At 51.2% G+C, this 14,764-nt stretch overlaps 1 protein-coding gene across 5 annotated transcripts in view; it reads right to left on the bottom strand.

Annotated features, from left to right (window-relative positions):
- Positions 1-2,151: 2,151 nt before the first annotated feature.
- Pqlc1 (PQ loop repeat containing 1) overlaps positions 2,152-14,764 on the bottom strand; it is a 38,800-nt gene continuing 26,187 nt past the window's right edge. For 3 of the 5 annotated variants that reach the window (XM_005356304.3, XM_013349630.2, XM_005356305.3), the window contains 2 exons: positions 10,634-10,850; positions 2,152-3,230 (listed from right to left, as the gene is read on the bottom strand). In XM_005356304.3, the coding sequence (XP_005356361.1) occupies positions 3,023-3,230; positions 10,634-10,850 (425 nt within the window). In that variant the 3' untranslated portion in view covers positions 2,152-3,022. Of the gene's footprint in view, positions 3,231-8,816; positions 10,230-10,633; positions 10,851-14,764 lie in introns of those variants that run through there. The other 2 variants (XM_026783539.1, XM_013349631.2) reach the window with 2 other exon arrangements.

The following is a 14,764-nucleotide window of genomic DNA, read 5'->3' as shown; positions in this document are numbered from 1 at the left end:
CTCACAGCAGAAAGCTGAGTTCCTCTCAGTCGGGTATCATTTATGTTCTGCGGGATCCACACTGAGCCTGGGGTTCCTAGAGCTAAAAGGGGGGTTGGTTGCCTATGGCGTGGGGGAGGGGTGGCAGGGGGTAGCAGACATGCACACAGATGGACTTCACCTGTCAAGGCACTGGGTATGAGAGATAAGAGGCCTGGGAAGCAAACTGGTAACTTGGTCTTGCCAGTAGCAACCCTCCACAGCCAAGGAAGAGATGGAGGCCCGTGACCCACACAAGGCAACCCTCTCCTGCTTCTCTGGAATCTTTGGACAATCTCGAGACAAAAAGGATGCTCAGCTTTCAGATGGAGGGAAAAGAGCTGCTCAGGATGGGGCTGGCCAAGCCTGGCTGAAACCTGGAGCCTAGCATGGGGTTTGCCGAGTCCGTGGTTGCAGCCCTCTACAGAACAGAATCTCTTCTTGCTAATGGGCCCACATCTGCCATGGCCAAAGCTAACAGAGTTTTTTAAGACACCTTTGAAGCAACTGTGGAAATGCAGGGAGTGGAAAGGCCAGAGCTTCCTCCAAGAGGGGGTAGAGCTAGAAGCTACCCGGTGGACCTTGGGCTCAGGCCTGCCTCCCTAGCACCTGTAGCAATGTGGGTGGACCTTGAACACACACTGGAGGCGGGTCTGGGGCTTCCAAGGTGAACTGCCCTTCCTGTAGCAATGGCTTTGGGCTTGCTTAGGTCCCAACAGGGATTTGGGTACCAGTAGACAGAGATCTAGTCAGAAGGGAACCTCCTGCACCAGGCTGGCATTCAAGATGGATCTCTTCTCCAGGGACAGTATGGACTTCTGCTACACAGAGACATTGACTTCCTCCATGAAGACCCCAAAAGGAAACTTCAGGTTGCGGTCCCCTGGAAGTCAGGGAAGCCATGAGGAATGAGCATGGGATCCACAGTCGTTCTGGCCAGTAGCCAACAGGAATCTCAACCAGGGGCGTCAGAAGCCACCTTGAATTACCATATGGTATGGGGTGATAGCCTGCTCTGTCGAGAATGGTGGGCAGGGAAGGACACATTCCTTTGAGCTAGCAAACCACCTGCTCTGGGCTTCTCTGCTTAGAGAGACCCAGGAAGACTCCTCCACCTCCTGAAAAACTTCCCAGAAGGATAGAGGGCTGAGCATGCTGTGGCCTCAGCTTCCTGTTTGGTTTCAGAGAACACGTATTCCCCAGATTCCAACCAGCGCTCTTGGGACGTAGATGAAGTCCATATGGAAACGCTCGGCAAGACACCACCGTGCACTGGCTGCATCCTCGGTGCCTGTGATCCTTACAGTGACCACAACCACAGCAATGATGGGGCTGCAGAAAGCAGGTCTTTCTCATACCCCAAGAGCCAGTTGGGCTTGTGTGCTCAGAATTGTGGTGAGGTGTAGCCTCCGCCATGCAGACGATGACCCCAAAGTCTACCGGCACCCCACCAGGCGAGAGAACAGAAGCAAGCCCAGGCAGTGCCTCACTCCTGAGCTTCTCTTTCCTCACTGTTGGTCCAGAGTGGGCCCCCAAACCTCTACTTCCACAGCTTGGAAAAGCATAATCCCAGCCATGACTGTACATCTCTGGGTTACCTGGAGCCCTCTGCTAGTTTCATGGAGGGCAATGTGAGTCCATTTTATCACACAGGTCCACATCCTTAAATGCCAGACTGATGCCCTCATCCACCCAGTCATGCATGGACTAAGGGCCACGAGTCCTTCAACCCAGTGCAACCCTGTGCCAGCACCCACCCCCCAAATTAGTGCCTGTCACCCTTCTACACAAATTGGTGGTACCACCACCCACTACCCTACATCTCCCACCCCTCCTGCCTTGTGCGTCTGCTGCCATTCCATCCTCCCTACCAGACCCACATACGATTTATTGACTTAAGAGACACCACACAGAGTATGTTCATTCAGCAGCTGGGCCTGCAATCGATGGCATTTACTTTGGAGGCAATTACCACTACAGACATCCCCCTTCATTTTTTTTTGTTTTTGTTTTTTGTTTTTTCGAGGCAGGGTTTCTCTGTAGCTTTGGAGCCTGTCCTGGAACTAGCTCTTGTAGACCAGGCTGGCCTCGAACTCACAGAGATCCTCCTGCCTCTGCCTCCCAAGTGCTGGGATTAAAGGCATGAGCCACCACCGCCTGGCCCCCTTCATTTTTTTTTTTAAAAATAAACATCTTACAAGCCAGGGAGTAAGCAAGAATCTTGCTCACACACTTAGACTATCTGAGGGAAGCTTGAAGATGCACAGTGTGGCCTCTCCCGCCATCTGGTGAGCCACCACAACCATCAAAGCTAATGTGCTGACTGTGGATGGATGGCATCACTGTGTGCACAAAAAGACCTTCTGCCCAGCAGAAGAGAAGAAACTGTTATGCAGAAGCATCTAGAACATTCTGGACCCAGAAGCCAGCCAGGTCAGCACGGGGCTGCCAAGCATACATGATCTCATGGTGAGCAAAGAGAGGGGCAAAATACAGTGACCAGTATCAGGCCAGTGACTTCCATCTCCACAGGGTGCAGCAGACGCACCCGTGGCACACAAGGGCAGAACAGGGCTTGAGGACAGACAAGCCACCAGCAGCTATGACCGCACACTGTCTAGCACGCCACAAGCCCTGCGAGGAGATGAGGCTCGCTGAGGGAAACTGGCTGAGAGGAAGGGACTCAGCGGGTTGCTGTGCCTGCCATCTTGTTCGGCTGCATGAACCTCTTTCAGGGTCAGGCCAGTGTTTGTCTGAAGGAGGTAGGGAAAGACACCTGCCTTTTCCATCACCTTGAAAACACCCCAGAGCCAGCCCTAGCTCCACTGTCCCTGAGTCCCCCACCTGAAGGCTATGGGGACAAGCACTCAACTTCATATCTCTGCCCACACCTGGCCTGTTCATCTGTGGAGTGCACAGGGCCAGCCTCCCTAATGCGGAAGCATAGGTTGGCACTCAGCACCCATGGCTGATTGGTCACATGTCCTTGTCTTCCTCAGATGCCTCAGAGAGCCTTGGCACTGGCAGGGTGTACTGCATGGGGGGCGGGCTTCTGGGGATGGTGAGCAAAGGCATAGGCCTGCCCCAGGATAGCCAGGTCCACCATGACCTGTAGTAGACCACAGACTGAGAACTGCAGAGGTGCGCCGTTGAGCAAGAAGTAGGCTGTCTTGAAGGTGTCACCACTTGTCCACATGAGCACCATCTTCAGGCTGTAAGAATACAAAGGGGCAGTCAGTGTTGACCCAAGAACAGGGACATATATAGAGGTCAGCTGTGTGACCCAAAGGATTAGGGCACATTAGGAAATGGGAACCACAGAAGGAGGTGGGATCCCCTGACCCAAGCCTGTCCACCCTACCACCTTTCACTCTTCCCTGGTCCCAGAGAGAGAGGACAATCTACCTCACACTAGGACATGGGTGTTCTGACCTTCCATGGGTCATACCATGGCTCTGGCCAGGCCTTCAGAATGGCTTAATCACAGAGAGCAATAAAGGCGGTACCCAGGGAGGCCAGGACCTCAGGGGTCTTTAGCCTGGCCCAGTAGGTTTCCATACTGGGTGCTACGGATGTGGGGGGAAGTGAAGGCAGAGGCAGGATACAAAGTATAAGGCAGCTGCCCTGGGGCCTTCTCTCAAGAGACTCTTCCATTAGAGAAACAGAAACGACCACTATTGTCCCACACATCCCTGGTCTTCCCATGGCATTAGATAACACAGATATAATGTAACTGTTTTTGCTGTAAAATAGGTGCAAACAAACCCAGCTTCCCTGGCAGCTGAACCTGTGGCACTAACTTAAACCACAGGCAGTCCAAGTGTGCAGGCTGCAGCTGGTGCCCCCAGGCAAACAGCTGATTGGTGCTTACAGCTGCAAGCCCCCTAATACACTATGCAGAGGAGACATCCCACAAGCTAGGCACAACCACTTTCGTTGGCCATGACTCTGCAGTATGCCAGCTTCCTGTCCTCTTGGGGATACCAGATTACTCCTTCCTGAAATGGCTATCTCTTTCTGCCAATCCCAGTGCTGCAGCTCAGATGCCCAAAAACAAAGGGGGAAGCATACCCAGGTGTGGCAGCACTTGAATGGTGGGGGCAGATGGATTAGGAGTTCAAGATAAGCCTCAGCTACAAGACTTTGTCTCAAAACAAACACACAGCATTACTGGAAAACCAAATTATGAGAAGACACCACACACATACAGAATCCAAAGGACCCCTGATGGGTAGGTATGATAATATACGGCCATATGGAGGTTACTATTGGCTAATGTTTCTCATGTGGTTGGACAAGTCTGAGGCTTCAGGTGGCTGAAGTCAGTCTGTATGACATGGTCAGGAACCTGAGATTTCACCTCTCAGACAAGTGGCAATGTCCCTCATAATCCTACAGCACCAAATGAATAGGAGACAACTTCCATAGGATATTCTGTGGTAGTAAGGCTTTCTGTTGTCATCTTAAAGTCAGGTAAGGCCAGGGCCTGGAGCGACGGCTCAGCAGTTAAGAACACTGGTTGCTCTTCTAGGTTCAATGCCCAGCACCCACATTGCAGCTTATGTTAACTGCAATTCTAGGGAATGTGATACTCTCACACAGCCATACATGTAAGCAAGAACATCACTCAATGCACATAAAATAAAATAAGTCACTTTTTAAAAACTGGGTGAAGCCAAACTGTTGGGTTCAGAATACCCAGAGTAATAGAAGCAGGTGATGGGAATGAAATCTGGGTCTTGTTGCATGGGTGATGCAGCAAGACCCTCACACCTCAAGCTGCAGTCCCTCAACAGAGGAACAGAGCATGGGGAGTGTTGGGGTCACTCCCCTGCTTAGGCAGGAGGCATCTCTCAGAGACCAGGATCCCCCTACAACAGACAGATTTGCCAAACTTCCAGAGGCTTCTGGGACAGTCACCCCTGTCCAGGCCCGCAGGAAATGCCTGGACAGTCATGTATCCCAAGCTGAAAGCAGGTGCTGAACTCTCAGGGTTCAGTCTTAAAGCCAATGGCACATGTCCCTGGGCTGTACAAGGGACATGTTGTGGCCTAGAAGGAAACTGGAACCAGCTGTGACTCATGCGGTCTTCTGCAAACCAACATCAATTAAGAAGAGCCTACAGCAAAGGTGGCCAACCTGCTCCTCAGAGTCACAGATGCATGGTGAGCACGAGCTGGGACTAAACATGCATGGGACCTGTGTGACCCAGTTAGACACAGAAAGATGGGGCTTAAATAATTCGCCCAATGTCACATACTAAGTAGGTTGGGATCCCTTGGGCTCAACTCCAAAGTCCAGCAGCACAGGACTTTGAGACAGGTCGCAGCCCAGGATATACAGCTGTAGCCCTTAGCCCCAGACCATCTGTCCCTGCCCAGGCCACCTGCCCAGCTGCCCTCACTATTAAGATCCCATTGGCCCCAAGCACATAGTTGTGTCTGTAACACCAAGTGGAGACATGAGGTAATTGCTGGAGCATGGCACTGCCCAGTGACAGGGATATTCTTAGCCTCTTGGATCCTTCCTTCAGATGGTGTCTATCCTCCAGGAAAGACAGCTTGCTGCTGATGCCAGCAGCATTCTGGTCCTGGGACAGGAATCTAATCATGCTGAGGTTTTGACATGCTCTGAATGGCTCAGAGAGTAGCAGGGGGGAAGGAGACCACGGTCTACACAGGAGAAGCTACAGGGCCACTGTACACAGGGCAGATTCACGGTCAATTTCCTGGGACTGTTAATGCTTTGTTTGCTCTGGGGCAGTGGACACCAGCTTTTCTCCATGCAGGAGCTCCCCAATCCTTTACATCAGTGGTAATCTTTACGTGCAAAGAGTGGGCACTGCCCCTGAAATCCCAGTACTCAAGAGATTAAGGCAGGTGGATCCAGTGTTGAATAGGCCAGGCAAGATGGTGTGTGTATGCCTTTAATTCCAATACTTAGGAGGCTGAGGCAAGAGGATCTCTATGAGTTCAAGGCCAGACTAGTCCACTTAACAAGTTCTAGGACTACATAGAGAGATCCTGTCTCAAAGCGGAGAAGGGGAGAAAGGAAGAGAGAAAAAGCCCAAGGGCAGTCTAAAAAAATGATGGGGGCAGGGTATAAAAGTATATCACATCCTAAGAAGTCCATCTCTCATCCTTGGATGGAGGAAACAGCTGGCCTGGGGTCTCACCAAAAGCTACCCAGGGTACAGGATATCCGCTTTCCCAGGCAGAGAGCCTTGCAGGGGAGCCAGCGTGGGTGTGGAGTAGGCTGTCATCCCAGAGGCCTTGATTTTCAACTTCAAGATCAGGGAGTGGAGGGAGAGAGATCAAGACCATAGGGAGGCCTAGCCATGGCTCCAGCTCCCTCTTCGCTCCTTCTCTGCCCAGGGCTGACTGCTCTCTCTCCAATGGGCCTCTTGGCCCGACCCGACTGTCCTCCCCCACTGTTTTAATCTAGGCTCTCATTACCTCATTCCTGGCTCGAGCATTTTTCTTCCGAACCAGGCTGCCAGATCACTGCTCTTAAAATACCTCCTCACCTCATCTTTGCCCTGGGCAGCCGACAGGGGTGCCTCTCTTTGGCACCCAGGACAGTAAAACCAACTGTTGCACCTGCTCGCCTTGCCTCCCAGCGTCAGCCCACTGACACGCTGACCATGCTGACCTCAGTCCAGGACTAAGCCACCACGGCCACCGCCTACAAAAGCTCCCCCAGGGCTGACACCCACCCAACTCATGTCCCCTTGGAGGTATTTGTAACCCTGGGTCAGACAAAGTTCTCTTAGATGAGACACCAAAAGCAAAAGCAATAAAAGAAAACGCAAACACACTCCATCAAAGCTGACAGGGTCTTAAGTCTCCCAGACCGGCCTTACAATCCTAACATAGCTGGGGATGACCTTGAATTCATAATCCTCTTGCCTCCGCCTCCTAATGCTGGGTTTATAGGTGTGTGCCCCATGCCTAGCTTGTGTGGTACTGAGGATCAAACCTCCAGGGCATGGTAGGCCAGCACTCTACCAACTAAGCCACTCCCATCCCCTAAAGTTGAAGCTTGGGCATCACAATACACAACCCTGAAAAAGTAGGCACATAAGCCAGAGTAGGATATAAGAGAAATATTTATAAATCATATATGTGATATGATTTTAATACCACAGAATGTTTTAGCTCTTACAGTTCAGTAATAAAACACTACGAATACACATTTTAAAATGGGTAGGGACCCCGGAGAGACTTCTTCAGAGACATAGCCAGGGCTACAAGATGTTCACCATCATTTGTCAGTGAAAGACAGACCAAACCACCATGAGCCAAGCACTTCATACCCACAAGGATGCTGGGAAAAAAGAACAAACCTGAAGACCTAGGAGGGCACGCCCCTCTCCCCACACAGCTGGTGGAACATGAAAATGTGTCTCTCTGGAAAACAGGCTGGCGGTTCCACAGACGATCACACGCCAAGCCATCACGAGACCCATTCTATGCCTCCATGCTTTCTCAATGAAGGGAAACAGAGTATGTACGCAGGGAAACCTGTACAAGTCAGGAGAGCATGAGTCATAGCGTCTGCCAACTGAAGACAGGCAGACACCTGGTCCATCCACAAAATGAAGTCATGGACAGGAATGAAGCTCACGCCAGACACAGACCGTCACATGCTATGTGATTCTACCGGTGTGTAATGACGAGAACAGGCCAATCAGGAAAGACAGGACACAGGTGAGTGGTGTGGAGGAGTCTGGGTCGGGTGGGCATGGCTGCTAATGAGTTCGAGTTGCTCAGCCTTTTTGGTAAAGAGACTGTTCCAAAATTAGAACACGGTGCTGGCTACCAGAGCCCGTGCCTGCACTGACATGCACCAGAAGGTACTCGGCAAGCAAGCAACTTGTGGTATACGCACGGTATGCTCCAGTGGGTGGTACCTGGTCTTCCTGCTGTGGGCACTAAGGGCCCGTGCTTCTTCTTACAGAGCTAAGCAAACAGAGCAGGCTGATCACAGAGGTCTGGTAGTGACAAGGACATGGCCCAGAAGCAGCAAGCTGACTTTCCCAAAAGGCTATATAAACGCAAGGGGCCTGCTCAGGGGACCAAGGCTAGATCTGTGGGACCAGTTAAGCAAAACCCAGTTTCTGGGAGCATCTCACTATAGCAAGAGAGCCCAGAGTCCCAGCTGGATCCTGCAGAGTGGCCTGGTGGCACGGTCCAGGGGCCTGTCCCTCAGCCTCCTTTTTAACTGCCCACGATCTAAATCCGCCCACCTCCTCCTCCTCAGTCCGTTCTCACAGGGCCTCCAGGACTCACTCACGTGAGCCCTGCCTCTGAGCACCTTCCCTGCTGGATTCTTCAGACTCTGCAATGCCTCTCCCTCCCCATTCCGCACTCCCAGTGCCTTCCCCAGCTACTCCTTCCTGTTCCGTGCTGCTGAAGGCTGCCTCAGGCTTGCCTCCCTCTTATCTTTCACACCCACCCCTGTGCTCCAGTAATTACTTGTTAGGGAACAGTCTTCAAATCTAGTAAAAACCTGGAGGAAGGAGAATGCAAATACCCCCAGGATCAGCCTTGTAGGGGTTTGCTGCATTAATTAGTAAAGTCATTCCAAATCTATCATCATTCATCACAGGCTCCAAATCCACAGCCAGCTAATGTTTTTCAAGAGGGAAATTACTCAAATATATCTCGAGCAGTAGCTCCGAGGTAGGAACTCTGCATATGTGCCTATTGGGCTGTGTACATACATGCATGTGTACATACATACATACATGTGTACATACATACATACATACATACATACATACATGTGTACCTACATGATGGTGCAATGGGGTATGCAGTTCCTTAGAGGAAAGTGATAAAACCTACCCGGTTGTGTCACCACCTGTCAGCAGCCTTTAGTTTCCAGGTGTGTTTAAGTGTTTACGTGTGTGCACATGTATTAAACACAACATTTCAATCCAGCACAAGAAGCACCCACACCCCATCAAATTTATTTCAAATTGCACTTCCTGTGGTTTCAAGAGTCACAACCCCAAGATCTTAGGTAGTCCAGCACTCCATCTAGAGGTGAGGACATGGGGGGACCTGATCTGGGGTAGCCCAGCCCTCCTTCTGGAGGAGGTCAGGACATGGAGGACCTGATCTGGGGTAACCCAGCCCTCCTTCTGGAAAAGGTGAGGACATGGTGGAGCCTGACATATCCCCAACTAGGATTCCTGGGGCAATCCTAATAACAGCATCCACCCCAGCAGTAATGGAAGCTTGGCCGGCAAGTGCCTCTGTGACTCTGCCCCAAGGCAGCAAGCACCCTGCCCCGAGAGGATACATTAGCAGCGAGCCCCATATCTCCAAACACTGGCTCCTCCTCGGCCCCAGGACACCTTCTTTAAAACACCTCTGCTCTCAGCTGGGTAAGGGTCACCCGGCACTAACGTTCGGAACAGCAAAGAGTTAGTGATCTCCAGAAGTCACCCGTGTCTTTGCTCTGAATTAACATGGACTCCAAGTTGGAGTTCTACCTGTACATCTACCAGCTCCAAACCAGAGCTTTGGGATCCTCATAGCTTCAGCCTCCACAGATGTAAAAAACCATCCAGACTCAATTCAGGGCTCCATCCGTCCTCACCTGGGAAACTTGATCCACTGTGGTCACAACTGTCACCCTAACTCTGCCCTGCTCGTGTATCATGTTAGAGCTTTAGTGGCACTAACGTCCCTCGTCCTGAACCACATTGCACTGCACTCTATACCTGAACACACATCTCACACATGGACCTACGCTCCACACATGCACACAAGCCTCGGACTTGCAGTCCTGCATCCAATAAAAAGGAACCTCAGAGAGCTACTGAAATCCGAAATCTGGCATCTGGCACAACCCCAAGCCTCAGAACTGTCCCTTCTTTCCAGGATGTGCTTTACGCAACAAGACAGGAGGCTATGATTCCTCTGACATCAAAATGCCAAGCACAAAGAACCCTCAGAGAAGGGGGCCTCTGAGGGTCTTCCACAAGAGGTGGGGTGACCTTGGTGAGGAGGGGACAGGGTCTCAGGTAGAAGCAGGATGGAGTCTCAGAAGTGGATGGGATCTCTGAGAAGTTAAAGGGTCTCAGTGTGAAGTTCCATGGGTTCCTCGCATGACTGGGTTCTTCCCTCCAGCTCACCCATTGATCTGTGCTCAGTAGATGCCCTTTTCTTCAAGACTTTCCAGTGCTCATGGGGACTGTCCTGTGTTAGACAGATGTCTCCAGATATGATCATGATAGCACAACTTTATCTCCCCCCCCCCGCCACCCCGCTTCTCCAAACACTGTATCTTTGGTGGACTGTGGCAAGTCCCACTGTGAAAAAGTCATAGCTGGAACACCTTTGGTAAAGTCACCTGCCCTGTCATAGCTAGTTGTATAGGTACCATACTCCTCAATCCCTCATCCTGGGACTGATCTGCAGCTTCTGATGGGCCATGGCCTCCAAAGACGAGGGCCTCTGCTTCCCTCCCCTACCCCATCTAAACATACCTTCTCAGACAAGAGTCAACGGCCCAGTGTGCTTAAGCAGGGTGATTTCATCATGCTGCCAGTGCTCAATGGCCCCAGGGAGTGCTGTCGGAACCTCCTCAGGAAAACCCCTACCTCATGCCCTCCGTGGAGCGGTGGCGGTAGTTTCGATACAGCTGCGGCACACCCAGCATGGCCTCGGTCAGCACAGCCAGGAAGCCCAGCGTCTCCACAAACAAAGCCGAGTCGATGGACAGGTAGGTGATATAGCCTGCCACGCCTGTGAAGGCCAGGGTACACTGCACGTAGTCTGCAAAACTGCTCCAGTGCCAGAAATGGTGAGGGTCAAAGTCTGGGGGCGGGAGAGAGAGAGAGAGAGAGAGAGACGCCTCAGTTGGGTGAGCCAGCTGAAGCTTATGGGGAGAGAAATACCAAGGCATGGGCAGGTCAAGTCAGTGCGAGTCGAACCTCGTGACACGTATAGTGAGGAGACATGAATGGGTTGGAGCAATCCAAGGTTAGTGTGGAGAAAAAAATACAGACCGTGGGAGGAAAACTGAGTGGGTCAAAGCCGGTGGGGAGATGTGAATAATAGCTCAGATTCAGTGTGAGAAGAGACATGAGCAAGTCAAAGTCAGCATGGAGAGGAAGCAAGCAGGCTGAGGTCAGTGTGGGGGGATGAGAGCATTCCAACAAGGGTCCAGAGACTCTCGGTACCAACGTTAAGTCAGCAGAGAGGCTACTAAAGCCCTTTGACTTAATCCCAAAAGTTCTAGGAAGGAGCGTTATACATTGTACCACAGCCTCTGGAATCTGATTCCTGGGTTAGAACTACAGCTTTGTCCTCTATAACTTTGGTTAACCCTGTGTCTCCATCCACTCGGGGTAATGCACCCACCCCCCCGGACTGTTCTAAGGGTTAAGGCACCCACCTCCTCCTGGGACTATTTTAAGGGTTAATGCACCCACCTCCCGGGACTGTTCTAAGGGTTAAGGTACCCACCTCCCAGGATTGCTCTAAAGGTTAATGCATCCACCCCACCGGGACTGTTCTGAGAGTCCAGGACTGTTCTAAGGGTTAATACACCTCCCTCCCGCAACTGTTTTAAGGGTTAAATGCACCCACCTCCCGCGACTGTTCTAAAGGTCCAGGACTATTCTAAGGGTTAATACACCCACCTCCTGCGACTGTTCTAAGGGTTAATGCACCCACCTCCCGCGACTGTTCTAAGGGTTAAATGCACCCACCCCCCCGGGACTATTCTAAGGGTTAAATGCACCCACCTCCCAGGACTGTTCTAAGGGTTAATGCACCCACCTCCTCCTGAGACTGTTCTAAGGGTTAATGCACCCACCTCCTCCTGAGACTGTTCTCCCGCAACTGTTCTAAGGGTTAATGCACCCACCTCCCGGGACTGTTCTAAGGGTTAGTGCATCAGTCTATGAGTCTTATGATGTTTTTAGCCCGTGGGAGGGATGCAGTCAATGCCCAGCACACTATTACTACATACTTGGTGGCCACGGCAATATCCCTTCTTGCTTGGTGATAGATTCTGTGGAATAGTCACAAGAAATCACACAAATGAACTAAATGACACTTCAGCAGATGAGTACTTGGAGCCCTGGAGACCGTGATAGCTTCAGGGAAGCTTCAGATGAGAAGAAAACACCTCCTCTAAGAGGGAGTGTGGCAGGGCTACGTCTGCTCTAGTTCTTGGATGGCAAGTCCAAGACGGGCACATCCAGCTGGTGTAGGTGGGCGGGGCCAAGAGACGCCGCAGCACTCAGTTCTTGCTACGTATGGCTGTTTTTACGAGGAATGAGATTTTCTTTCCTATTTTTGTCATTGTCCTGGGGACCTCACCCATTCTAAGCAAATGCTCTCCCACTGGACCCCAGCCCACTGAATACAAGGAAAACAGCTAGCAGATGACGGACCTGGTGTCCCTGTTTGCAATTGAAAGCTGGACTGATTGTAACTTGCAGACCACAGCAAAGCTGCAGCCCTGGGGTTTTCAGAGGCCTGGCCTGCCCTGCATCAGTATTTCTGCAGTCTGCATCTGAACTGTGTAGGTGAATCAGCAGGTCACCATCTCCCTCTGCTACAGGAAAACAGCCTGTGCTGGTGTGGTACACATTAAAGTGTGTGTGCGGTAGGGTGGTGGCTAACTTCCTCCCAATTACTCAGACTCAACACATTTAAAAAGGCCATTTCTAATACTACCCGGGAAGCTCTTTTTTGGTTTTGGGGGTGAACCAGGACAAAAAGGAGTAATCTGGAGAAACCCCAGAAAGCACACCCTGACCAGATTACTTGCACCAAATAGTGTTTGCTGTGCATCACACACTATCTAGCTTGGAGGTAATGTGGCCCCATACCCACCTCACTTACCAGGCTCAGAGACATTAAGGAACCACCCTGTCCAAGGTTACAAGTCTCACTGGAGCCTGGGCTCAGGAGAAACTCCACAATAAAGACCTGCCTTTCTGGGTTTGGGGTCTTTGGGGTCCCCCTCCCCAGCCTCAGCAACACGCATATGGGCCTAACAGCCTAGAAGTGCCATCAACACATCAATGAAAGTTTGACTCAGGGCTCACTACAGGGCTACAGCCATGCAAGGGGAAATGGGAATATCACCACATGCCATGTACAGTTAAGACTCAAGTGCTGGTGGCCCGTGGACTATGCTTGGCTCTAGTTTATCTCCATTCTAGAGCCTTCTTGATGCCAAGCCGGCCTGGACTCACTCGCAGCACCAATGCATCCTGATGATGGCCTAAGGGGCAGCAGGCACTGGGCCCTCAGATGAGAAGCCCAATCCTGAAAGGAGCCTGCTCTGGAGCAGCAGGTGCGAACAGAGCTGCCCTGAACTACGGGGCGGGGGTGGGGGCTGGTCCAGGCTGCACTGTCTTCCTGTGTGTTCCAGCACCTGCAGGGAGAGCTCACTGACGGTCGGAGGTAAACAGATTTCCATCAGAGTAGCAGAAAGAAGCCACTGGCTCAATGCAACGTCATCACATATGGCAGGTGGTGATCGGGGAAGTCAGAGGTAGTCCTTCAACAGCAGGTAGCAAGGGATAAGGGACAAGGGACAAATCCCAGGACAGCTGTTTGCTGAGAGGCTGTGAGAAGACTTGGAGATGACAGGGGAGGCACAGCACCCCAGTGAAGACAGACAGTAAAGAGAACGCTGCAGGACACCAAGACTTCATAACCTAAAAGAAGCTTTGCTGAAAGCCCCAATGTCATTTTGAATCTATGATGTGCAAATGGATGGACAACCCAATAAAAAAAAATGGGAAAAGGAATGGACAGAAAGCGGCCAAGAAGCACATGGAAGAAAATGCAGCATTCTCAAGTCTAAGGACAAGTCAAGTCCTCCTGAACCCACCTAGCAGAACCTGAATCCAGGGTAGCCCCTACACTTTTGTGACAGGGAAAAACGCTGGGTCCACCACATTGCTGAGAGCAGAAAGAAACAACCAAAGCCAGGCCAGGAAGCTTTTGTTGTTGCTGTTGTTTGCCCTCAAGGGCCCATCGCTAGGGCAGTGGAGGATGCGACCTTGCCACCCCCACCAAGAACGGCACAGTTACACAAGGCAGCTTTGACACCTGAAGTTTACAACCCAGGGCCCTTCTTACGGCAGACCGCCAGCACCCTCGTGTGGCTTGTCTGCGCCACTTCAGGCAAAGCCTTCCCGTGCCCATAGGAGCAAAGTGAGACCAAGACCCAAGCGGCAGCGTCTGGGATGCTGTCAGGCAGGGCCTGGGTTCTCTGAGCCCCTGTCAAAAGTTCAAGCCTGGAACTGAATAGAAGACCCGGATATCAATCCACACATCTTTGAACACCTGGTTTCTGACAAAGAAGTAAAAAAATATCAAATGGAAAAAGGAAAACATATTTAACAAGTGGGGATGGCATAACTGGATATCAACATGTAGAAGAATGAAAATAGACCCATATCTATCACCATGCACAGAACTCAAGTCCAAATGGATCAAAGACCTCAACATAAAGCCAGCCACAATGAACCTTATAGAAGAGAAAGTGGGACGTACACTTGAATGCATTGGCACAGGGAACCACTTCCTAAATAGAACCACAGCAGCACAGACACTGAGAGAAACAACTAATAAATTGGACCTCCTGAAACTGAAAAGCTTCTGTAAAGTAAAGGACATTGTCAACAAGACAAAATGACAGACTACAGAATGGGAAAAGATCTTCACTAACCCCACATCAGACAGAGGGCTGATCTCCAAAA

Source organism: Microtus ochrogaster, chromosome 18, assembly GCF_000317375.1.
Source record: "Microtus ochrogaster isolate Prairie Vole_2 chromosome 18, MicOch1.0, whole genome shotgun sequence".
Lineage (NCBI taxonomy): Eukaryota > Metazoa > Chordata > Mammalia > Rodentia > Cricetidae > Microtus > Microtus ochrogaster.
The sequence above is the reverse complement of the archived record's forward strand: the minus strand, read 5'-3'. Positions and strand labels throughout refer to the sequence as shown.